The sequence below is a fragment of the Acipenser ruthenus genome, chromosome 5 (genome assembly GCF_902713425.1).
Source record: "Acipenser ruthenus chromosome 5, fAciRut3.2 maternal haplotype, whole genome shotgun sequence".
NCBI lineage: Eukaryota > Metazoa > Chordata > Actinopteri > Acipenseriformes > Acipenseridae > Acipenser > Acipenser ruthenus.
In genome coordinates this window covers 9,220,078-9,246,995 of record NC_081193.1, presented here as the reverse complement: position 1 = coordinate 9,246,995, position 26,918 = coordinate 9,220,078, and the positions used below count along the sequence as shown (strand labels likewise).

Sequence of the window (26,918 nt, the reverse complement as noted above, 5' to 3'; positions counted from 1 at the left end):
ATATAAGGGAGAAAAACAGAATCGGCTATCGGCAGTTTTTGTTATTTTCGCAGATAATGTGCACCGATATTCATGCTTGAATTTCTTCCAGCACAGCATTTGATGTTTGGTCAGGTGCGCTTACTAATGACACAGGAACACTGAGACACTCATTTTCCCAGTGCTATGTAACGTGTGACCAAAATGCAGTAAATACGTCTCAAAAGAGCAGTGTTTGGATTTTTTAAAAATATCTGAAGACAACTATAGGATAGTGAGTTGTGTGCAGAACAGACTTGATGTTACATTAAATCCAACGATGAACTGCGAGTAGAATATTATTTTGATTCATAAAAAAAAAGTTGAATTCTAAATAACATTGATAGTTTAAGTTATTATTATTATTATTATTATTATTATTATTATTATTATTATTATTATTATTATTATTATTATTATTATTATTATTATTTGTAGTTTACCAGTACCAGACTAACGTTCACCCAAAGTAGTAGGGGTGTAAGAAAATAGTATTAACCAGGCAAATTATTCAAATGCAGCATTCATGGAGATTTTTTTGAACTTGAGACATTTACACGAGAAAAATGTATCGTGTAAAATGCTTTTTTGGGTTTCCATTCGCTCAGTTCATTTTACTCGAGTAAACCGGGCTTTTCACCTGATGTCATGCAAATGAATGGGAAAGGTGGGGGTTGATATGTAAATTAGCAATTGTGATGTTTTTGAAGATTACTAGTGACATTTTGTGAAAATGTGGTTTCCATGCGCAGAGAACTGATACAGGAGTGAATCTAAGCTGCTGTAATAAAGCAAAATACCCTGTGCCTGCTTGATTAATAATGTGCTTTACTGCTCTTGTTTTTCAATTTGAGGAGGCTCGAGCTGTCAGAGATGCTCTCATTTCTTTTAAGTTGTGTTGGATTTACTGCTGTGTTAAATATTAATGATAAAACACAATCATTACGTTCATTTGCAATTTTATTTGGTCAGTTCTCAGAGGGCATGAACAACTTGGATGCTGTTTTGGGCGATCGAGCTGGCTCATGACATCCAGTTCACAAACTATATTTATTAACGTGGAGGGCAGACACGCATTGTCTTTGGACATAGCTGGGATCAAAAAAAAGGACGGGAATTAATTCAGTTAAGCAGCTCACTTGCTTTTCGTGTTTAACGTTAGCATAGTTTTTAGAGCAAGGGTATTCTCAAACAGCTGCTTTAATACTATAACAAATGCATAATACAGTTCATGGTAAGTGGTTTTATATAGAACTGTAAACCGACAAGATATATACAACATGACAGACCAGACACAGGAAAAAACAATAATATAAAAGGCCGCCCGCATTAGCATTAAGGTGAACCATAAAATTGCCCACAGCCACTACTTTCTGCCGTCTTGGAATCCACAGTAACAACTGACCTGATCTCTTGCAATATTTATAGTTAAGGATAAACACGCTCATTAACATTTACACGTGAAATGTGGGTTTCCATGCTAAACTGGGCGTGGTTTTCCCGTGTGTTTCGTCATTTACACGAGTAAATGAGATTTACCCTATCCCTCTCTTTGGCCGTTTTTTTGGCCACAAACCTGATTTACCTGAGTAATTCTCCCAAATGTGCACGCGCATCGCCATTTCACGTGTAAATTGACACGCATGGAAACCCCATGATTGATGCGCGGTTAGGTACAAAACTGCAGCACCTCAGGTCCTCCTCCGTAGCTCACTTGATCAAATCCTTCAACATAAACAGTTTAGCTGAAAAGCACTTTTTTAAAACCAAGACTACTGCAGCAACGACAACAACCTAACCTAACTTCCAAGGAGTTGTGGGCCCCCTAAACGTTAAGTGGGGATTACTTTTTGTAATGGTTTATCTTGCTATGTTTCTTTATCTTAATCTGCATTGATTACTGTGCCGTCTTGTTTAGTATTATAGTAACAAATTCAAGTTTGACTGAATTTTCATGACATCTTTTTGTTTTTGATTAAGTGAACAATTTAAGTTGTGCTGCATTTTTAAGCAGTGTGTACTTAAAATAGAAATTTAACGAGTGTTGTTGTAGTTGACATTGCGTAGGCTGTTTATGTTTTTACTACTACAGTACAGTATAGGTCGAAGTTAAAAGACGCAATGTTTGACAGCAAGTGGCTAGACAAAATGTCACGTTATATATTTTTTCTAGTACAAATGCAGTGTTTTTTGTGTGACTATTATAAAACAAATGTATAATTGCTGACAAGCACACAATAAGTTATTCATTTTTTGAAGTAAATGACACAAGTAAACAATACCTGTTCATTTTTGTCATAAAAAGAACAAGTAAACGATATCGGTTCATTTAACATCTATAATTATAAAACAGTTTAAATATAGGCCCTATATCTTGTTCTAGTAGTTTACCTGCACTGTGTATGTATTATCGGTATCTGGCGATATGGGTAGATAACCATCGACTATCGGTCGGCCAAGAATATCTTATCGGTGCACCCCTAATATATAAAGTTGTTTTTCTAACAGAAAGATTGACACTGGGTGGGTTGACACGGTGTAAGAAAAGTGTTTTTTCTGATGTTTGTTATATATTTTTAATAAAATTGCATCTCTAAACAAAGGAACGAGGCAAAGCCACGTTTGGAATTATTTTGAGGAACCGGATGAGAAAACCGTGGCAAGTAGCCCAAATAATTATGCCAAACAAAATTGCCGTACCATAAAAACACAAGCTCAACGCTTCACCATTTGAAATGAAAACATTCAGAATTACTGTGGATGGAGATACTGTAAGCCGTAAAAAGCAAACATCCACAATAAACAGAACAATCTAAATGGCGACTGTGAATACGTATAACACGATTTTAAAATAAATATTTTTTTCAAAATTAATTCAGAGAATGCATAAGTGTAAATTAATTATGTATAGGCTTTAATTTACCAGTACACTTTTACACAAATCATTAAAAAAAAAAAAAAAAAAAAAAAGCCCTTGATTTCTATTCCAGTCGTCTGCAAACTGGGGGGCGCACCCCCTGGGGGGCCGTGGAGAGTCACTAAGGGGGGCGCGACTATGGGGCAAAACTATTGATTTAAATGGAGTAATGCACAACACAAGCGAAGCAAGCGGCGCGAATGAAGCGAGCAAATATAGAAATACACATTTGTTTTATTTGTATTTTGCTACTCGCTGTTCGCATCGCAATGGACCAATCAGAAATAAGGTCAAAGGTAGCGGCTGTCAGACTGTCGGTGTCTTGCTCACGTAGACAAAAAATCGACATCAATGAGAATTTAATTATTAAAGTCGAAAAATATAATGTTCTTTATGATGCCAGTGTCTGTGGTTATAAAGACAATAAAAAGGACGCACATGTCAAGAAATAACAGAACAATTGGAAATTGATGGTATGTCTATCTCTCTATTTCACCTTAATTTTAGTCAAAGTGACGGGGAGCGCCACACACTGGTTTTGTATTTCTGTAAAATGACGCTTCTTTGTTTTAATAATGTTGACCAATAATAATAATCACATTAGCTCTTTAACAAGCCAGTGGTATTCCCCGAACTCTCCTTTTTTTTAGTGTGTCGGGGTACCCATGCTCTTGTGTTTTATTTATTATATTTCTTCTCCACAAAAGGAGACTGTTTTTTCTTTTCATGACTACGTGCATCATTGTTTTGTGCTCGTGCTTCGTGTCGTTTGCTTCGCTCCTGGTGTGCATGCTTTATTTTGTGAAAAAACAAGATTTAGTTGCTGAACAATAATGTTTTTCAGATTGATCTGTTAGGTAAATGTTGAATCGTCAAGTTTAAAAAATAAAAAAAAAACATTTAAGTGTATTTTTTCACTGATTTATTTGTTAGAAATGTTAGCTAAATATTGACTTCCCAAGTGTAAACAAAATATTTAAATTCCCGGATTTATTTGTTAGAAATCCAGGTTTAACATGTCAGTTAAGTGTTCACTCACTAAGTGTAAAAAAAACAAAAAAACAAACAAAAAAAGATTCAAAGACTGATTTTAAATGTTGAATATGTAATACACGTATGTATTTAGCTAAGTCTGGGCTTTTTGTGATTTTGAGAAATATACGCGATTTACATGAAATCTTGAAAAAAACACCTGTTAAAATACAAAATTGAGATCTAACATTTTTATATGGGGGGGGGGGGGGCGCACGACAAAATGTATGCTAAAAAGGGGGCGGGATTTAAAAAGTTTGAGCACCACTGATCTATTCAACAGAAGGTGATACTATGGATTTCTCATTTGTGGCACCGATCCCTGAACAGTAGCATTAATACAGGTAGTGGACAAAAAAAATGGAAACACCAATGTAAAGTCACTTAATAGGACATTGGGCCACTATGGTATCCCGCTCTCTGGAGTTCTCGGCGGACCGTTTTTGATGAAACTGGCTGCTCACGCCCTAGGTTGAAATTGCAGTCAATTGATCTGCAGTTGCTCGCCTGTTTTGTCTTGCACTTCGAATTAATGCACGGATATCACAATCCTGGAGTATGTGCTTCCGCCCAAACTGTTGCCCTTTGCCGATGATGTCTTTCCCTCTGAGTTCCATGCCGACATCACCTTAGACACCGTTGCTCGTGAAACATCAGCAAGTTGAGCTGTCTTGGTCACTGAAGCTCCTGCCAAACGCGCCCCAACGATCACCCCTCTTTCAAAAGTCACTGAGGTCTCCTCTTGTAGCCATGCTAGCCATAATTATGGGCAACCAGGCCTGTCCAGCATTTTTTAACATGACCCTAAGCATGCTGGGATGTTATTTGCTAAATTAACGCATGAGCCACACCTGTGTGGAAGCCCTTTATTTCAATATACTTGGTGTTTCCATTTTTTTTTGTCCTACCTGTATAACAATGTATTGGAATCTGTGCATTTGATAGATTCTGTAACATATGTAAGCTGTGTTTTTTCTTTTTTAATTGTTGGTTTTGTTTTGTTCTTTGAATATAATGTACAAAAAATAAATAAAAAAAAGTCTTCGACATTTTTGCAAGTTTCTACTCTTTTGCATTTTTTGCGTCTCACTTTTTCCTTTTTTTTTTTTTTTTTTGATGCTTCTCGCACGCCGCCTTGGATTGCTTCGCTCCCCCCTAGGGGGCTCACCCCCCCTGTTGAGAACCACTGGGTAAATGTGATGGACTAGCCACCACAACACCTCACACCAGCTGCCCATGCACAGTTCACCCTGAGTCGCCGTGATCACAAGTTCTTGAAGACCCTGATCAACGCGAACAAAAGACCACTAAACGACAAGCCTGGCCTCCCCCCACCCAAACCAAGCTGCATCAACAACAGTCAAAGCTGCCACAACAGCAGAAAACACCCGTGGCAGCCCGGAGTAAACCGCTGATGCTCACAACATCGATATACATTGTAACTCCTGAATGTGTCGAAGACTTTTGCACAGCAGTGTACATCTCAATAGCGCAGTACAAATACAAAGAGAGCCATTTACTAAGATAAAAATAATATAAATGCTATTAAAAAGACCAAATTCCCATTGGGCTGCTTATTTTTTTTTTTTAGATTCTATTGATTTTTTAGTATTACGTGCAGGACAGCTGCTATAAGAGTGTTACCTTTTTAAAAAAAATGTGCACGGGTGAATCTTCCGATTCTAATGCCCATAAATAAACTGATCAAAAAATTTGAATCGAGTGGCAGCCCTAATTTCAATATATACTTTGGTGTGTACATGTTTTTTGTTGTTTTTTTAAAACTTTGTAGATAAGTCTTTACTATGTTAAAATGTTATTTACTTATTTAGTGGTTATTTGCTTAGAAAATACTAACCAGGGATGTCAGTATACATCAGAATGTAATATAAATTGTGTGTATATATAGATATGGTTTAAATGCTGACAGCTGGATAGCATTTAAAAATTCATAAAAATGTACCAAAAGCACATCCCTAAATATATATATATATATATATATATATATATATATATATATATATATATATATATATATATATATATATATATTGCTCATCCACTAGGACACCAAGATGTTGAAATAATGACTGCGTGAAGGATGACATGCTCTCAGTTGACTGACTGCAGCTAAATATAAAACCTTGTTTATTTGATCATCGTGCTTCCAGTTTTCTCTGGACTGAAATGTGATCAGCGGTTATGTTTAGATTCGATGTTAACTGTACTTGAGATTACTCACCAGAAACTTTTAAAGTTGTAGTGTATTTTCATGGGCTTTCGCTGTTATTGTGTATTTGTGGTGCTGGTGCAGCAGGCAGTAAAGACGCTCTGCTACAGTGTGCTGCACTCATTAGTACAGCATTCTGCTGCACTTGAGTGGGTGTGGCCCTAAAAATGAGCTAAAGGCTCTATCAAGGCTAGAAGCAAAGGTTTTGTCTTTTTTTATATATTGATTCAGGTTGACCCTGCCACTCGTCAGTAATTTTTACACTACATGTGTATTACCTGTAGTTTATGGATCTACTGTACAAGTCCTATAATACAGCAGTGTATGGGTTCCGTATTGTGATATCTCTTATTCTTGGTCAGAAGAATCACATTGGTGCTGAATGTGCAGTCTTTGCAATTAATAGTGCTGATTTGTTTAGGGTTTTTTTGGCAAATGAGTAATCAACAACCTGCTGTAAGTTATTCGTTAGAATTGGTTGGAAAAAGGGCCCAATTACAACAGGAAAGGGACGGGGTGATGACTGATGAGCAGTTTTGGGAACTGAATACATTTTTAATGATTTCCCACATGAAAATTAATACTAGCTTTGGGTTAGCTTTCTTGGTTTAAAGTACTTTTGTTTTTTTTAATCTACGTTGTTAAGCATTTTACAAATGCAGATGTTTTTCCCAGTTTAAAAGATGAGCTCTCCTTTTGCAGGATTTTTTGTAAAACATATTAGTAACACAAACAGCATTTGTAGACATTTTAGTTTTGCTTCCATACAGAGCAGCTTGCACGTCACCTTTATTGCAATATGGTGCTGTAGATAGCAGGAGCATGCATGCCTCAGCATTTCAGAAATATCGTTTGAAGTTGAAGTTCAAGGCTGCACAGGCTTGCTTGAAGTGTAAGGCATGGCAGATTGTCATTTGATAATGGGGCCAGTCAAATTGCAATTCCTGATATTCATGGATGTCAAATCCAGAGCAAAGTGGGTGACTAGCTCCCATTCCACTTTCATCCAAGCGATCTCCTGGACTGGGCTTTGAGATTCTATAGCGTTGTCACAGTAGTAGTGTCATAAAGTCATTACATTTATGGAAAGTATTAATTACATTTCCCATTTAAATCCCCTTAACCATGATTTCCAAACACCAACTGTAGACATTTTCTAGAATTTTCCAAGCTTTTCTTTACATGCTTTCAGTAATATTGTATAAAAAAAACAACCCAAAAACGCTGGTTACTTCACGTTTCTAAGTAGATTTACAGTAGAAAGAAGTCATTAGGTTATGTAAACTATATTAATTGTAGTTGTGGATACTGTAGCAGTGCTCCTCAATTGAACTGTGTAAACAACTAGGCCTGTATTTTTTTCAAAAAGGATGTAGACAGACTATCTATTTCACCAGCTTTTGTTTTTTACGAATATATTTCAAACAAAAAGTGGAATATTTGTCTTGACATACTAGCTCATGAAAGAAAAATGCATTAAACCTCAGCAGTAGGTAAATATTTTTTAATGCAATATCATTTTTGTATAAAAAAGAAGAAAAATATCACTACTGTACGGTACAGTAAGTAGCATTTTGCAGTGTGCTTAAACACGTCATTGCCATGATACGTTATAATCTCAGAAACAGTGTAGGCTTAATAGATGGTTTAGGAATACCTCAAATGCAGAGTATACCTCTAATTTAAAAAAGCCTACTGCTAAGGTAAATGTTCAAAAACAGTGCTGGCTCTCACTTGCTGTACTATTTCAGGCAGAAATAAGCTTGCGCTTCATTTGCACTTTTTAAATGTATTTTCTTATTTATGTTCCAGACTTATTAAGACTGCCCTTGATATACAGGAGATATAGATTGTAGTTTTGTAAAAATGTATAAAAAAAGACTTGCTGTGCAGTGTTACATATCTTGCTTTGCCTTTTTAATCATTCCTATATGATACCAAACTACTAGTAAAATAAGTTCAGATACAGTTCTAGTGACAGTGTGTTTAGAGTTATAGGGAAGGGGCTCCAAGTTGTTGCTGGAATCCCAGAGTGTGTCTCATAGAGCGCTGTGCCTTTGTTGTGCCAGGTGTTTGTCTGAGCGCACTGGATCCCGAGGGCACCCTGGAGATGGCGAGCCTGGTGACTCGGAGCCTGCTCAGCTTCGTGGAGGAGGAGAACATGGCTGAGATCAGGGCCTTTCTGGAGAAGTGCAAGGAGGTGGATGAAAGAAATGAGGTAGAGATGGGTTCATAATGAGGTAGAGATGGGCTCATAGTGAGGTAGAGATGGGTTCATAGTGAGGTAGAGATGGGCTCATAGTGAGGTAGAGATGGGTTCATAGTGAGGTAGAGATGGGCTTATAATGAGGTAGAGATGGGCTTATAGTGAGGTAGAGATGGGCTCATAGTGAGGTAGAGATGGGCTCATAGTGAGGTAGAGATGGGCTCATAGTGAGGTAGAGATGGGCTCATAATGAGGTAGAGATGGGTTCATAATGAGGTAGAGATGGGCTCATAGTGAGGTAGAGATGGGCTCATAGTGAGGTAGAGATGGGCTCATAGTGAGGTAGAGATGGGCTCATAGTGAGGTAGAGATGGGCTCAAATGAGGTAGAGATGGGCTCATAATGAGGTAGAGATGGGCTCATAATGAGGTAGAGATGGGTTCATAATGAGAAAGCATTTAAGTGAACCTGTTTATATTGGTCAGTTGGTTTGCTACGGTTCATTTTCAAAATAAATCTGTACAGTATATAATTTGGCATGTTGGTTTCCGTGAAAGATTTGCAATGTAAAGTCTAAAAAAAAACCTCAGTTACTAATGCATAACCCTATTAATAATTTTTTTACATTAAGGTATGAGGCTACTTTTTTTTTTTTTTTAAACTAGATGTGGTTTTGTTTTTATGACTGCTTTGTTTTGCAGAATGGACAGACCCCTCTAATGTTAGCGGCAGAGCAAGGCAATCTAGAGATTGTTCAGGAGCTGTTGAAGAAAGGAGCAAACATCAACCTTGAAGATACTGTTAGTATTACTCTCTATACACTTCTAGAGCAGGGTTTCTTAAAATGCAATTACCACAATAAAATGTGTACAAAAAGTTCAGCTTAAATGTAAATAGGCTATGATTGGGTTAATATTAGGCTATTTTTGAAATGTCAATGTACTTATATAACTACCGTCAAAATTACCCACTATAGAGTATTGTGCATCTCCACAAAAAAAAATTAATCATCAATTTTAATGAACAATATTCCATTGATGTACCTGTTTTTACTTATGGTACCTCCTCTCATAATTAACTGCAGCACAGGTGGGATAACATGTATGATATATATTATTAAACACACATATCCAATTATTATATTTATTTTTAAAAACATCTAGGAACAACTTAAAGATTCTACAGATTTGTAGCAACACCAAACTGTAGGTAACACTAAAGGAAAAATGTCTCTTTTTTTTTTTACACACAAAGAAAAACTTTACTGTACAGTGTTATTATTATTTGTTTATTTAGCAGACGCCTTTATCCAAGGCGACTTGCAGAGACTAGGGTGTGTGAACTATGCATCAGCCGCAGAGTCACTTACAACTACGTCTCACCCGAAAGACGGAGCACAAGGAGGTTAAGTGACTTGCTCAGGGTCACATAATGAGTCAGTGGCTAGGGTGGGATTTGAACCGGTGACCTCCTGGTTACAAGCCCTTTTCTTTAACCACTGGACCACACAGCCTCCTAATACAATTAACAAATAACATTATTTTTTACACATTTTTTTCACATTCTTTGTTTTTACATAAAATTACCCATTTATACAGTTGGGTATTAAAACTCCCTAGAAATGATGAATTAGATACTTAGCTTTTTAACTTTTTTAAAACTTATATAATGTAATAAATTAACATTACAAATAATTAATCTACATATTACTTTTATCTAACTTTAACCAAATTAAACTAAATATGTTCTTTGAGGCCTAAAATAGTTGTATCACTTAATTAGTGGAAAAATAAATAAATACAATTCTAAAAAAACAAAAGATTTAAAAATTGTAAAAAGTACTGCCTAAGGAACATGGACAGTTTTGCAAAACATTTATAAAGGAGTTATTACCATAAATGTAATTTGTGCACCACATTGTCAGTTTAAGTTTCTCATATTAGTGTTTGATCATGCCATGAAATAAACATCAACCTATATTGAAAATTAGTCCCATTCAGCTGTTTTGCAATAGTACTGTACTGTAATTCCTTATTTTATTCATTGTATCCCAGAAATGCCTCTGGATTTGTTGACATAAACACAATAAATCCATTGTCAGGTGTAAATATGCAATCAAAAACTGTTTCATAATTTACAACATGCTTACCTTGAAAGAAAAGAAACCTGCCTTGTGTACCACAATCCACTTGCAGCGAGGAATCAAAACAGAGAACAAAATAATGAGCAACTAAGTGTTGCACCTTTAATTTCACATAACGATGGGTGTATGCTACCACAGCATGCTTTAGTCTAAGCATACACATACACACACTCAACAGAGCAGTGCAGAGATTAGTGTGTCATGGGCACTTCATTTTGTTGAAGGACCGTGCTTTTTAAAACTTTTAAATGAGTACCTGGTATGACCATGTGGTAGGTAAAATGCTAATTTTACTTTAAAGATACATTTATTTGCATGTATCTTTTAGGTGAAATGATTATGTTTTTTTTTAAATGCAGGATAACTGGACAGCCCTCATTTCAGCATCAAAGGAAGGACACATCGACGTTGTGAAAGAACTGCTCAGAAACAATGCTAACTTGGAGCACAGGGATTCGGTGAGTAAGTTTTTATTTGGAAAAAGTACATTTAGATTTTTATTTACACTTTAATTCCTTTATTAATATACAGCTATTTCGTTTCTATATGCATTTGTTTTCTTTCCCTCACGTATATGTGTGTGCCTGCCACATAATCTAGTATTTTTATGATGTAATGCATTTTCTGTCTTTCTCTTGGCACTACGGCTGTGCGATTGTGTTATTCATGATATGGAGAATTACATGTATAACCCACCTCTAGCAAGCAGTGCAGTGCGCTTCACAAACTACCTTTTCATCAGTGTCATTTACTACTATATTAACAGAACAGACCATCACAAAACAAAATAAACTGTTTGACGGTTTATAAAGCTCTTTTAAATGTAATAATACATGTTTTAGTTTATCTGTTTGTTTTAATTTAGACTGCTTTATTTGAATTACTTGGTATGTGTGTCCCTGTACAATATGTTGCACTTTATTTTTTTCCATGTAATATATCTAGAGAACTGCTTTCAATTTTGATGAAACTAGACTATTAACAGTTTCAGAATCTGGGGATATATGGAGAAAAGTGCCTGTACATACATTTCACTGTGGAGATGTAAAGGGCCTCTTGGCATCAAGAATTTCATGAGCAAGCATTGACACTAATTGGGGTGTTGTCCCTTAAGCCATATTGGTGCCTGTATGTCTGGATGACGAGGGTTTTTCGTTAAACAATAATAATGCAGTAATAACAATAATTATCATAATAATAATAATAATAATAATAATAATAATAATAATAATAAGCAAAACATGTATTCGTGGCTCCTAATATTTTCCAACATCTTTGTAACACCCAAATGTATAAAACATCACTAAAGACTTTACTTAATTCAGTAACATTACTGCATCGGTTTCTCAGGATCTACTGAAATGGATAAAAATGCAAAACCAAAATGCTTATTTAAAACATTTAAAAAGTATTAACTCAAGTACTTGTGTAAGCCAATCCATTGCCTTTTTTATTATGAAAGTTTGTATTTATAAATTGAGTTCATTCAAGGATGTGCAAGAAATAGCTTAAGAATGAGGAATGCAAAATGAATGCCTGTCTCAAAAAGTAATTTGTGTTTAGGAGGAACTCTCTAATTAACATGTTGTGCCATATTCAATTATACTTGTTTAGGGTAATTAATGTATTTACCATGTAAAATGTATGTTGATATGATAGCACTGACTATGTGATTTTAGCCACGTGCGTTCTTTCTGTCTTCTCCATATCTCCAGTGTAAGGATTTAAATAAGACTCCTATTGCATAGCAGTTTCACCCAGTACAGGTTTTAATATGAACTTGATTAGCTACAGTGTATACTGTAGGTAACAAGCTCAGATGTTTCTTATTAAGCTGCTATGCAATGAGAGTCTTATTGCCATCCCTTCCAATGACTCTGTCTGTAAAGTTTTTTTTTTCTGACATTAACAGGGTTTTCAAGTGTACTTGTATCTTATTTATGTGTTTCCTTCTGCAGGGAGGATGGACTGCCCTTATGTGGGCAGCATACAAAGGGCGCACAGAGGTGACAAGCATGTTGCTTGAAAAAGGTTCAAACCCAAACATCACTGGCCAAGTAAGCAGTAGAAAACCACATGAATTATATGTGTAAAAGTTGTACTTACCATGTCTAACTGTGCTTAACGTCAGAGGTTAAGAAAATAAAACTTGAGGTGGTAACAAGCCAAGGTTTGGCTGCAGACAATAAGAGTGAATGTGTTTAATGAATAAGCAGACAGAATCCATTCATGCACAACTATTAGAAAGGTTTTTTTTTTTTAATGTGTGAATTGCTAGTAACCAGTATAAGAGACCTCTTACGTCAACAACAACAACAATAACAACAAAAATGATTTTCCATTGTTTGTCTAAGCTGGTACACTAATGTGTTTGTTTTACCCCCAATCTCAGCAATACAGTGTTTACCCTATCATCTGGGCAGCTGGACGAGGGCATGCAGAAATTGTGCATCTTTTACTTGAACATGGTGCCAAAGTGAACTGCTCTGACAAGGTAAGTACTCAACGCAAAGGGTACAAATGTCCTACTGAAATATAAAAAATAAACAGGGCATGGCTAGACATATTGGTATATAAGATAACTTGTCTTGGCTATGTAAGTTGCAGTTTAGAGTGGAGTTATCGTTTCTAGACTGGTAATGTACAGTATAAGGTCAGCAGCGTTGAGAGGTCATATAGAGCTGGGCTGATGGATGTGATTGAGGCATCCGTTACTTGTGTTTGTGATCTTAGTAAAAAAAAAAAAAAAAAGGTTCTGTAAAATTATGTTTATTTTTGTATTTCTTGTGCTCTTGAAGAAACAAACAAGGGTTGTTCTTTACTTGTTTTTTTGTTTTTCTCCTTTCAAAGTACGGCACAACCCCCTTAATCTGGGCTGCTAGGAAGGGCCATTATGACAGCGTTAAGCACCTGTTGGAGAACGGAGCAGATGTGGATCAAGAAGGAGCTGTAAGATGTTATAATATAAAACAATCCCTGTCTGACCCAAAACACATTAACTGATACATTCAATACAAGATTTAAGAGTTAAGAATATCTGCTGTCATGGTTCAGTTCATTTTCTGGTGGACATTTGTCATTTTTTAATTTGTGTACAATTTAAAAGTGTAAACCAAAAAGCAAGTTGTTTCTGAAAAACTGTGATTTGTACATTTCTGAGCCTGCCACTACAATCGATCCTCACTGTGGTTGTTGGTCAGTTATTATTATGTTTTAACATAGTGTACAGTCAGTTTCTGCATTGAGGAGATTATATAGATCACAGAGCACCATGGTAAGGTCTGAAATATCATGTTAATGGTGACACTGTAGTGTACCAGCTAAACAGGAGATGTGCTTCAGAGTCCTTTTAAGGCCACAGGGGTACTTTAACCTTCTGAGTTTTAAAAAGTCACTTGATGAGATCGCTAGATTTGAATATTATATGCAAAGTGATTCTAACAACAACAATAATACGTTAGTATATATACTGGTGATATTTCTCCCTGCGCTCTCAAAGGCCTTTTACGCGATGGTAAAACTGATTGACGGGTGCTGTCAGATTGTCTGCAGGGAGAAACAGCAGCCACAGACATGCTTTTTATAAGGCAGGATATAAATAGGTTGGTGACCAACATCCCTATTATGAAATGATTGTGCTTGGTATAGCTTACCACGTTTCTTAACTTGTTTTACAATACCCTAATGTTGTACACGCCCAGGCCTGTTTCACCTGGACTGTATTGGCTTTGTAAAAAATATCTTTTTGGGTAATTATATTTAAATATGTGTAAGATAATTTTACCCAATTATCTTGTGGACTAATGGGTGGCTACTGTTTCAAGCAGATAATATGGGGCCTAAATTTTTTTTTTTTTTGGGGGGGGGGGGGGCGACGACACAGTTACAGGATATTGGTAAACTAAAATATTTGTAAAAGAAAAATTATTCTTCAAAATCTACATAATATATAGGTATCTGTCTATCTATCTGAATTGAGTAATTCATCCAATTTGATCACATTTGCTCACATTTTTTAATCAAACTTTAAAGTGGTAAGATCCTTACTGGATGTGTTACATAACATCAATTGTGAAATGTGGCTTAATAAGCATCATTAGCTGTCTTCATCTAACATTAACTCTTTGTGGCAGGCTCCCCTGGTAACTGGAGCACATCACAATAGACCTAGTAATATTTCTTGATGGGCTCACTTACCATTCCCTTAAAAAATAAAAAAATACAAAAATTCCTTTTAGAACTACCAGTATAAAGAAAGTTTCAGAAATAGTGAATAACCATAAATCTTTTTAGCAAACTTGTTGCTATTTCAATTAAATATGTTGCCTATTTTTAATCTCTAAAATCTACAAAACGATTTATTTATTGCCTGCTTCCTTTATTTTTTTTGCAAGAACTCTATGACAGCCTTGATCGTGGCAGTGAAGAGTGGATATATTGATGTGGTAAAAGAACTTCTGAAGAGGAATCCCAATGTCAACATGACTGATAAAGATGGAAACACAGCCCTGATGATCGCTGCCAAGGAAGGCCACACTGAGATTGTCCAGGATCTCTTGGATGCTGGGACCTATGTTAACATCCCCGACAGGGTAGGTGTTTCAAATGGAATATTTTGCATTTTAAGTAACAATAGTTAGGGCCCTGTTTTATAACAAGCGCATTCCAGTGGAAGACTTCTTATTTAGAAGCTGGCAATGGCTGTGGTTGTATTGTAGCCTTTTTATGTTTTCATTATGTGTTTGCATTTAAAAAAAGATAATAAGTAAATGTATGTATGAATTCAATATTAACCAGTTTCATTTAAGCTTGATTTTACACATTTAAAAAAATGCATGTCACTACTTTAAACGAGGAGGTAGGTGATAGAAATGTTAAAAATAAAAAATTAAGTAAATCTCAATAATAACCAGCACTGGGCAGATTTTGCTGGTGTTGGCTGCTTTATATAAAGCTAGTTAACTTATTTAAACATGTTTAAACAAGTTTGATGGGAGACCTGATATTTTATCCAGCGAGACACAGTTTGATGATCCTGCTCCGCCTCTCTTTCAGAGTGGAGACACAGTACTGATTGGAGCTGTCAGAGGTGGTCATGTGGAGATTGTCAGAGCCTTGCTTCAAAAGTATGCTGACATAGACATCCGAGGACAGGTAATATGATTGCTTTTTTGATAGAATTCAGCAGTTTTTTTATGTTAGTTTTTTTTTTAACATGTGTAGTCCCCGTATGTCAGTACAGTAACTGTTGCTTTCCTTATTGCACCGCATAGGATAATAAGACGGCTCTGTACTGGGCCGTAGAGAAAGGAAATGCCTCTATGGTGAGGGATATCTTGCAGTGCAATCCAGATACTGAAATCTGCACCAAGGTATGGCTGTACAGTTATTTTCTAAATATTTATTACAAATTTCTCGTAAGGTGGGTAGCAAAAGAGCAGCACATGCCAGTGTGGCTATCAAGGTGTTCTTATTTAAATTATTCATTTTCAGGATGGCGAAACCACACTTATTAAGGCGACGAAGATGAGAAACATTGAGATTGTTGAACTTTTGCTGGATAAAGGGGCCAGAGTGTCTGCAGTAGACAAGGTATACAACGTTTTTTTAAACATGTATTCTTTATATTGGTAATCCAAAGTTAATACAGTGCTCCCTCGCTATAACGCGTGTCTCGGGGGACACACAATATGAGCGTTATAACTGAAGAGCGTTACAAACGGGGGAGGGGGTGGGGGGCGCCGCGGCACACAACACGCATTTGACTAAAATACAAAATAAAATAACTCCCTCTCTATAATGCATATATAGTGAAGCAGAAATGTAAGTTTCCTTGAATTAACCATGCATAAAGCACCATGTAATCATTTTTACAAAAAAAAAAAAAGGTAACACTCATCCCCACTCATGGATCATTTTAAATAGCAGTTTTTAAACTATAAATAGCCTGGCTAAACGGCGGTTGGGAGTTCAGTTCGAAGTGACAGACAAGCAAACCAAGTGCGAGAAGGAGAGCGGGTCGGGCGAGGGGAAGAAGGAATGGGCTCGCCCCAGGTTCGGCTGCTGGAGCGGGGCTGAAGCAAAGCTGAAGCGTCTCGTCTCCCAGAGAAAGCGGCAGCTCCTCTCGCAGCGAAAAAAAGTAAATACATTAGGAAAGATAACCATGTAATAGGCCTAATATTTATTTAGTTATAAAATGAATGCTGAATAAGATGTCTGTGTTATAAAGTGCCAGTGCAGCTTTTCTTCAGTTCAGATACTGTATCAAAAGGGAGAGACAGAAGTGGAAGTTAGACTGAGAAGTTGTTTACAGTTTGAACAACACTGGTTCTGTATTTACTGTAGAAATATTGCATGAATCACTAGTATAGGGAATTGGGGCACATGCTGTTGGAGCGTGTGGCAAAGTGGTAATTAGTAGAGGAGGTCAAGCAGAAATGGTTTCTGTTTTATTTGTAATGCAAATGGTCTGATGACCCAACAGTAAATAATAGGAGGACTGGCAATACACAGCGATGTGTATTGCGCAGGAAGTAATTATGGGTTGCAGTCCCGTAAACAATAATAAACAATAGTCCAGTACAAACACACACAAGATACAAACACCTTCACCAGTCCAAAGTGAATGCTGTAGTGCTTGCTGTGAAGTACAATTTATCTGTGATACAATGTGCAGGGTTGTCCGGGTTTAGTGCTGGCCGTGGGCGACAGCTCCGGATCGTGTTAGCTGTCTAGTCTTAATAAACAAACAAACAGTATGTTTTAGACAGACAGACAAAACAAACAAAACACTTGCAGTAATAATCACAGTATCGGTCCTTTCGGTTCTTCACATAGCCATCACAAGGAACAGATCACCTCACTATGTCCCCTTTATATACCGTCAACCATGACCCCTTGGTTAACGAGCGCACCCGCTCCTCCAATCCGCGGATGCCACACCGTTAACCTTCTGGGTCAATGATTTAGTGTACTATAGCTCAGTCCCTTTTCTAGATGGCCGACTTCCGCCTAACCCTGGGAATGAACTGTCGGGCCATCCAGGGTACTCTGTTTCCTTTATACGCTGCGCCCTCACAGGTCGGGAAGGAGATCTGACACCAAGAATCATTCGATCTCTGACACAGAGCGTTAAATCCGAAGAGCCTTATAACGAGGAAGCACTGTACCATCAAGCTTATAGATGTATCTCTCAATAACTGTTTTTTATCTGTGTTGATTTTCTTGCAGAAGGGAGATACCCCGCTACACATTGCAATTCGTGGTAGGAGCAGAAAACTGGCTGAGCTGCTTCTGAGAAATCCAAAGGATGGTCGTCTGCTTTACCGTCCCAACAAAGCTGGAGAAACTCCTTACAACATAGACTGCACTCATCAGAAGAGCATTTTAACTCAGATATTTGGAGCTAGTAAGTTTACAGTGTATATGTTTCCATTTTGCTTTTTTGTTTTATGATGATTTGGGTCTATTTCTTATTAGTCCCTCCAGAAAAATGTGATTCTGCAATCGTGGGGAAAACACAACGGAATTAGCCCCTACTTGCAGAGTTTTCAATATGTAGCAAAAAAAAAAAAATCTTCAGAGGTACGTACTAATGATATTATATTTGCCATACAACATCAAATAAGCAAAATAAAATGGCTTGGATAAATTAAACTCAAGATCACATGACCGTGCAATCACCTCTGAAGATCAAAGCGCATCTGGGTCAACAGCTTAGCATAAATAAATTTAAAAAAACTCACCACCATACTATATTGTCAGTTAAGGACTTCAGGCCACATAGGTATTCAGCAAGTTTATATTTATTTTATAGTCAAACACTAACAGAAATGAATAATACATAACTAAAGGCAAACTGCGATCTTTACCACCACCGGGTCATGGCTAATGTCGAGCCCTGCCGATCGTATGAAACCAAACAGTCTTTATCAAGCAGGATATCCCCTTCATCGTGTGCATAATTGTACCATGTTAAACTAATTACCTGGCTCTTCTGATTTAGTAAGCTTCAATTGGGACTAACATTGTTCAGTTGATTGGTATTTTCTAATCTTAAAGTCTAATCCTGAGGTGGATTAAACCACTTGCGTGTTACAGGTAACCTGTTGCGTTTCTTGCTGTTCTAAGTGTCTTGTTCACTGTGCATTACCAGGGCACCTCTCTCCGAGTGAGTCTGACGGGGACTTGCTTGGCTATGATCTGTACAGCAGCGCTCTGGCTGACATTCTCAGTGAACCGACCATGCAGCCGCCCATCTGTGTTGGACTCTACGCGCAGTGGGGGAGTGGAAAATCTTTCCTCCTCAAAAAGCTGGAAGGTTTGCAAAATTAAACATCTGTATCAAATTTTAAAATACTGATTTGAATCCCTAACTTATATAAACTCCGTTTTTTTTTTTTTTTTAATAAACGTATCTATAGATACTTCTTCTAGAAAATGTTCATAAAACACAATGTCATAAAATGATAACCAAACAAACAGAAAGCGGGTTAAAGTCTTTCTATATACTCCTTTAGATGAGATGAAGACATTTGCTGGGCAGCAAATTGAGCCTCTGTTCCAGTTCTCCTGGCTGGTGGTGTTCCTGACCCTGCTTCTCTGTGGAGCTGTCGGATTGCTGCTGGCCTTTGTTGTGGATCCAAAACTCGGAATTGCTGTTGGACTGAGCTTGCTTGCGGTCATGTATATATCTTTTGGTAAGTATATACCAAAAGTATAATCATTTTTGATGAGGTCTCCTTTCTTATATAATAAAATCTATTATATGGATGAGATTCTTTTTTATTTTGTAATGACAGATAAATACATCTTCATCGACCTTAATCTTCATAGGCCATACATCACTGATTATGTTCTTATAATGCAATGCAATGCTGCAGTAGAGAAGACAAAAATATCTATTCAACACTAGATGGTGCTGTAGTACAATGCTTCCTAAGAAATTTCCCTGGACATACTTTTTTTCAGGGGATATACACAAATTGCACAGTGTTTAGTTGAAGCATAGAGCTGAAAATAATTCCAGCAAATGTTACTTGGTATGAAAACAAATGAGCGTAGTTTTGTAGGTTTTAGATTTTCCTATATAAAAGACGCTTATTGACATTTTACAAACGCCAGGAAAACCTCATTAAATTGACTCAGCCAGCTTGTTTTCAAGAGGGACACGTAAATGTGTAAATCATTTTTTTTAATGGTATTTTTTTCCAAGCTACAGGTATTTTATTTTCTATAGTGAGGTGTTTTTGATTCACCTTGTACATTAGTGACTTGAGTCCATCAATCTCATTTCATTTGTGGCCTTCAGAACACCTGATTTACAGGGGTGAATTTTAAAAAATGGTCTGTTTTTCCAGTTGTGGTGTACTTTGGAGGTCGCAGAGAGGGAGAGAGTTGGAACTGGGCATGGGTGCTGAGTACCCGGCTGGCCCGGCACATCGGTTACCTTGAACTGCTCCTGAAACTGATGTTCGTAAATCCCCCGGAGCTGCCAGAACAGACAACCCGAGCATTACCAGTCAGGTGGGTCCTCTGGAAATGTAAGTGTTCCTTCATGTAAATATTTAGACAGAAACTCTTGAATAAAAATAATGTGACTGGTTTTGTGAAGAGAGAAAAAAAAAACATGTATTGCTTATTAGATCATTTCACATAATGGGTTGTTTTTTATAGTGTTGTATTATTTGGATGACGCTTGCCAGAGCAATTTGTCAAGTACAGTTTGTGCGCTACTGAAGAACACAGCTATGATGAATTGTAGTGATTTAAACTGCTGTTCATTTTAATCTTGTATTTCTTTTTTTGGTAGGTTTTTGTTTACAGATTACAATCGGTTGTCCAGTGTTGGAGGAGAAACATCCATGGCTGAGATGATAGCTACTCTTTCTGATGCCTGTGAAAGAGAGTTTGGGCTCCTCGCAACCAGGCTGTTCAGAGTCTTCAAAACTGAAGACAGCCAAGGTAAATAGAAAAAAAAAAGTCTTAAGGAAATGTTTGTAACCCAGGGGAACCATATGCAATTGTATATCTTACTTGTATTTTTTATTTCAGTTAGAATACCCCATTATCCATTTGTGAATAAACTACTGGGACTATAGGTGTCCGAATGTCCACATTGCATACTTTGAGGTCCTAACGATAACACTTTTTGATGATGAATTTTTAGTCATGCCGAGGGATATGTATATTACAGATATCCTTGATTGTGTCCTGCGAATGTAATTGTTTGAGACTAAATCTGTTTTTCTGTTTTTCAGGGAAGAAGAAATGGAAGAAGACCTGTTGTGTACCTTCCTTTGTCATCTTCCTTTTCATTCTGGGCTGCCTCATCACTGGCATCATCTTGTTGGCCATATTTAAAGTGGATGAGAGGAACATGACGGTGAACGCTGTACTGATCTCCATGGCCTGTGCCATTGGCCTGGCACTGATCCTCAACTGCCGTACTTGGTGGCAGGTCCTGGATTCAATCCTGAACTCCCAGAGGAAACGGCTTCATAGCGCAGCCAACAAAATGCAGAAACTGAAGAGTGAAGGCTTTATGAAAGTGAGTGTTTCATTTTAAACATGCATACACTACATAACTAGAACAGCTGACCTGCAAATCCATGTAGTCTTGGTGAGGGATGTATGTGACTGATTTTGCCGGATGTAAAACTATTCCGGGCTATTGTAGGTAAATGTATGGCTTGAACCACAACCAAAAAAGGTTTAATATTCGATCAGAATTTATGTATATCACATAGTTAACTGACAGCCTTACTCAAAACTGGGAATTTCAGAATCTGACTACTATGCTGTCAAGAAAAAAAGTGGTCACTTCTGTATTTATGCTGTTTAGTTATTTCTGATGTTTTTGACAGAAAAAAGCAAACAGTCTAGCCCTAAGAAACAGTGAGATGATGACATATTATTCATGAAGCATAATCCGTGAGATCTAAAAAGTTCTGGCCAGATGTTCCCCCTGCGTTTCCACTAATTACACCACTGCCAGAAATTGTTTCAGTGATTGATGTGGTGTTACATATTGATTTAAAGGTTTTGAAGTGTGAAGTGGAACTTATGGCCAGGATGGCAAAGGGAATCGACGGCTTCACACAGAATCAAACCAGGCTTGCAGTTATTATTGATGGACTGGATGCCTGCGAACAAGACAAAGTACTCCAGATGCTTGACACTGTAAGTTCTGTCATTTTTACCATTTTCATTTGAACTCGCCTCCTTAAACAACCTCGATAAAAAAAAAAGAGACAAAAAAAAAACAGCTGCTAACAGTGCAAGAAGCCATGAGAGCTAATTATGAGACGGATGGTTAAAGAGTATTTATTTTTTTTCAGGTAAGGATTTTGTTCTCCAAAGGTCCATTTATAGCCATCTTTGCCAGCGACCCTCACATTATCATAAAGGCTATTAACCAGAACCTCAATAGTGTGCTTAGAGACTCGAACATCAATGGCCACGACTACATGCGCAACATAGTCCACCTGCCGGTGTTCCTGAACAGCCGTGGACTGAGCAGTGCCAAGAAGCTTCTTGTGGCAGCACCAACTAATGGAGATGTGACAAACTCAGAAGGTGAGCTACTGTCCCCAGAAATACTCAAACACACTTTGTACTAGGGATGCAATGGTTATGATTTTCACAAACCGTAACTGAACTGAAACCAACGTTTGCATAGAATTCCAAAGCAAACGGTACCAACAAAAGATAAAAGCAAACCGAAACCTTTTTTTTTTTTGTACAATGAAAAAGCGTGCTAGTTTCAGCACTACGCTGGCAGGCGTTTTTGGGAGCTCATTGCGCAATTTGCTGCATGTAGACAGTTCATATTAATATCCCTTAATAATTTTAATATTGTAACAAATCAAAAGCTATGACAAGGCATAGCTGATTGATTCTGACCAGTCCTCAGTACGGTTTGTTGATGAAAAGTGTTACGAGCATCGCAGGGATACGTAAACACTAACTTAAACCTTTTGTAAAAAAAAATGCACCTAAGAAGTGAAAAGCTGAAGCTGGAATTTTGTGAGTTCCTTTGTCGCTGCATTCTGTCAGCATATTGTAAGGGCCTTACCCATAGAGTCCTATCTATGTACCACATGAGCTGCAGATTTACTCAGACGTGCTGTGCCACTTATAACTACGGGTTACTTAAATCACGGTAAATTTACGTATTTTTCACGGGTATGTTGTGGAATAAAATGAGGATTTCACAGACATTACGCGAAACTAGACAGTATTTCAGAACACTATAAAGCCTAAAAATAGTGGTACTTGCTTCCTTACTATAACAGAGTGCTGTAATTTGTTAAAAGGCAAGCATGCAGCATCCCCCTGCAGTTGACTTGCCCATACATTGAGACTACACGTTCTGCATCCACTGAATTGGTTGGAAGTTATACAGATGTGGAAATCGATTAGAAACAGCCCAAAAACTCGGTTACACAAGGGCATCTGGCATACTTTAATAAAGTCAATGTATGCAGCACGTTCGTTGTCATATTATTTGTCCCATCCAATAATTTATTTTATTAACACCAAGTCAAAACATAGAGAACATGGCTATTCAGGTCTAAAATTCCAACTGCAAAAAAGTAAGCAGCAAAGTTGAAGCGAGGTGGCTGTGCTGGATCGTTTTAGTACTGTTTTAACTTGCAGACAGGAATACTTTTTGTCTGGGCTGACTTTCCAGTTTGGTTTCTGAAAGCTGTTTATTTTATTCTGTTCAGCAGCCTCTGTAGTAGCCTTTTGTTTAATGTGTGATTCTGAAGCTAAATAGCGATCGATCGTATTTTCTCCAAAGACACATTAAGATATGCAAAACAATTACCTCAGTCTGTACAGTTTCTTTGGGAAATATCTTGAAACGATCATCAACCGAAATATACTTTGCTTTTTTTGTCATCTGTTTCTACTATTTTACCCCCAATGCTGAAAACTAGATTTTAGCAACCTAAATCAAAACAATGCTGCACCAACTTTGTCCCAGTCCCTACTGCACAGTACAGGTCACATAAAAGCAGTAAATACACACTGATAGACTGATTAAAACTTTGTCATTTGAATAGTAAACAAGAACTCAATTTCATGATTTCCACGAAATTGCGATTTAGGTAGACCCCTACTTATAACGACTGCGGTGCCAACAGGATACCAGGAAAATAAATAAATAAAGTTAAATGTGTATTAATGCATTATTTTATTATTTTTACATTGTGTCTAATTGTATAATACATTGGTATGAGTGATGCAATAACGCTGACGTGTGTAATAATTGTATATTCTGTTCCCTAGGCTGCACAGTTGGTACAGCTGTGTATCTCATGATTGATTGAAATGATGTTTGAGGTACTTACACGGCTGGTATAATTATGGTATGTATTATAGAAATCTTCTTTTTTTTCTTGTATTTTTCCTCTAGGTTGGCATGAAGACATTGACAGAAAGCTTTCCCAGCACAGTCTTGGGGAGCTGACAAAGATTGGTAGCAAAACTGCTCTAAATAGAAGGGTAAGAGTTTGTTTTCATCAATAAAATACTGTATTTCTCAGAACTATTTACGATGGGGCATTAGGTTGTGGGAGATAAGGGCGTTAATAGTTTAGAGTTTAAGCTGTTGCAGCAAGATCAGGTCTTCCCTAACCAGGCTTGTTTCTTCAGTATTCCATGGATCCTGGCGCAAGGGATTTTAAACAGAACCTCTTGTTTAAGTGTAACCTACCTATAGCAAAGATGAAATGTTTAAGAAAGAATATGTAATCTAATACACAAACAGGAATGCATATGACTTGCTGTTCTTGTATGGACACACTGTGCAGTTTATGCTGTAGGTAGTATTGGAATCTAAAGTTTCATTAAGTAGTCATTTCCATGTTAATTATTGGAGCAGTTACTTCTGAAATGTTTAAGAACAAGTAAAATGTAAGACCCAGTTAAACTACTGTAGTAAATTAGAATGGCTGTATTTGGCTTGATGTCGCATAATTTCCTCATAATGTTTATTGCATTTCCTGTATTTACTGACATCTGGTACACATTGTATAGTGCATTATTGTGTGAAACCTGCCAAACCTTGGAATTGCCTACACTTAAATGTAATACATATAGCTGCTGGAAATAAAGACTCAGCATTGGGCTTTGTGGACAAAGCCTTCTTTATGGCTGTATTTTGAAGAAATTGTGCATACTGTTAGTTATGTTACTTTACTGCAGATTTGGGTCGTGCTGACTTTTTATTCTAAGCATCCTCATTAATCAACTGTATGTCTGTACCATCCACAGGACACCTATCGAAGGAGGCAGATGCAGAGAACAGTAACACGGCAGATGTCCTTTGATCTGACTAAATTGCTTGTTACTGAGGACTGGTTCAGTGACATCAGCCCGCAGACAATGAGACGATTACTCAATATTGTTTCTGTCACAGGTAAGCAATGAGTACAAAAAACAGAATCTCAAACAGCTCGATCAATGGTCCCTAAATAATAGTATTTGGAATTTAACATAAGATTTTTAAAGCATTTGGTCTGTTAATTATTTCTGTGTATACACTACCCTCAAAAAATAACTGGACAACCTGCAATCAGGTTAACTGTTGTGTGTATAGGTAAATGTGCCATCTGCAAGTTCACAGTAGAATTCAAAGTCTCATTTAGAAAAGGACATTGCAGTAGAATCTTCAATAATAAGCATAACGAATGAGATTCAGTGACTAAGAAGGAACTGCCGAATTGACAGCTCTGGCTTAATGATCAAGCTGCTGGTTCATATCAGGATGTTTCATCCTCATTATGTTTTCTGTCATAATTATTTCACAGAATAATCAAATGTTCTGTACAAACATTTACTAATATTGGTTATGTCTAAAGCTATAACCTTTATGAATTCAAATTATTTAAAAAGTGGAAGGGTAAAGAGTAAGATGCATGTGGAGGCATAATCATGAAGGTGCATCTGTCATAGAGGATTTCAAACATGCATAACATGTTGTCACACTGCATTACGAGATAGCCATTCCATCAGAAACTTGTGAAAGCATTTTTATGTGACGGACAGATGGTATTGCATTACAGGAAGGCTGCTGAGAGCCAATCAGATCACCTTTAACTGGGACAGGCTGGCATCCTGGATAAACATCACGGAACAGTGGCCATATAGAACTTCTTGGCTCATTCTATATCTGGAAGAAACTGAGGGGGTTCCAGAGCATGTCACCCTGAAAACAATTTATGAAAGGTAAGTACAGTACAACCATGCACCGCGTTATTGTTTTAGATACAGTATAATGTATTAGGATTAGGGAAGCTTTTATTGGCATCTTTTATGGACAAATACACTGACCAGTTGAGTCTGACTGTTAAGTGTTATTTAAATATAAAAGTTATGAAAATCACTCATAAGGTTTTTGTTGGGTACCCCTGCCCTTTGTCATGTTGTATATTGTTTTTCTCATGGCAACAATATCTCTCAAACTACAGTAAGTAAAGCTTTGCTGATTTAGATTTGGGTAAGAATTATAATCTACACTATGTTGACTACATCACAGTAAAAATACCAAATTGGCTAAAATATTTCATACAGTGCAAATACAAGGTTTGTTCTGGTTATGTTTATTTATTTATTTATTTATTAAAACAAAACGATGTGAGTGTGTAGCTACTACCAAAATGTACAAATACAAAAATGTACCATAATTTGGTAGTTTTCCAGTCAGACACTTCTGTTAGTATGTACCAGCTGTTTTTGTGAATTTTAGAAATTCCTATAACCACAAGCATGAAAATTCATTTGATTATCACTGCAAGACAACCTTGGAGATCCTCCTAAGGTGAAGAGAAATCGTATACCACAAACGATCATTCAATAGTCTGTTTATACCACAAGTACATTTTTTTAAATAAATAACAATAACATGTGTATTTTTTTATATTCAATGAATTAATTCAGGGATTATTTTACATTGCCTCTTCGCAACCATCTTTTTTGTCTGTCCATTTGCAGCCTAGGTGCACATCTCTCGGACAAACACTACTGGAATCTCAATAATAGGCAGGCAGATTGGTAACTGGCATTTCTTGTCAAAACTCAAGAAAATAGCCGTCAAAATCAAAACAACAATAGAAATCTGAAATTACCTCAGAAATTTTAAAGTTGTTATAAAAACGTAATACCGATCCACGAAAAGGGAGACAAAACCGAACCAGGTAACTACAGACCAATAAGCCTGACTTCTATTACATGTAAACTTATGGAAACTATAAGAAGATCCAAAATGGAGAATTACCTTAGGAAAGGGAGATCGTGTCTAATTAACCTCCTTGATTTTTTTGAGGATGCAACATCGACAATGGATAATTGCAAAGCATGAGAC

At 36.9% G+C, this 26,918-nt stretch overlaps 1 protein-coding gene across 11 annotated transcripts in view; it reads left to right on the top strand.

Moving 5' to 3' along the window:
- The window catches only part of LOC117402662 (kinase D-interacting substrate of 220 kDa B-like), a 58,605-nt gene that overhangs the window by 2,762 nt on the left and 28,925 nt on the right, over window positions 1-26,918 (top strand). For 10 of the 11 annotated variants that reach the window (XM_034004028.3, XM_034921375.2, XM_034921374.2 and 7 more), the window contains exons 2-22: window positions 8,267-8,415; window positions 9,105-9,203; window positions 10,906-11,004; window positions 12,505-12,603; window positions 12,939-13,040; window positions 13,397-13,495; window positions 14,941-15,138; window positions 15,602-15,700; window positions 15,820-15,918; window positions 16,040-16,138; window positions 17,777-17,954; window positions 18,702-18,866; window positions 19,066-19,245; window positions 19,906-20,071; window positions 20,358-20,509; window positions 20,806-21,095; window positions 21,587-21,727; window positions 21,886-22,123; window positions 23,970-24,058; window positions 24,830-24,974; window positions 25,621-25,783. In XM_034004028.3, coding sequence (XP_033859919.1) covers window positions 8,308-8,415; window positions 9,105-9,203; window positions 10,906-11,004; window positions 12,505-12,603; window positions 12,939-13,040; window positions 13,397-13,495; window positions 14,941-15,138; window positions 15,602-15,700; window positions 15,820-15,918; window positions 16,040-16,138; window positions 17,777-17,954; window positions 18,702-18,866; window positions 19,066-19,245; window positions 19,906-20,071; window positions 20,358-20,509; window positions 20,806-21,095; window positions 21,587-21,727; window positions 21,886-22,123; window positions 23,970-24,058; window positions 24,830-24,974; window positions 25,621-25,783 — 3,008 coding nt within the window. In that variant the 5' untranslated portion in view covers window positions 8,267-8,307. Of the gene's footprint in view, window positions 1-8,265; window positions 8,416-9,104; window positions 9,204-10,905; window positions 11,005-12,504; window positions 12,604-12,938; window positions 13,041-13,396; window positions 13,496-14,940; window positions 15,139-15,601; window positions 15,701-15,819; window positions 15,919-16,039; window positions 16,139-17,776; window positions 17,955-18,701; window positions 18,867-19,065; window positions 19,246-19,905; window positions 20,072-20,357; window positions 20,510-20,805; window positions 21,096-21,586; window positions 21,728-21,885; window positions 22,124-23,969; window positions 24,059-24,829; window positions 24,975-25,620; window positions 25,784-26,918 lie in introns of all 11 variants that reach the window. The other variant, XM_059023616.1, reaches the window with a different exon arrangement.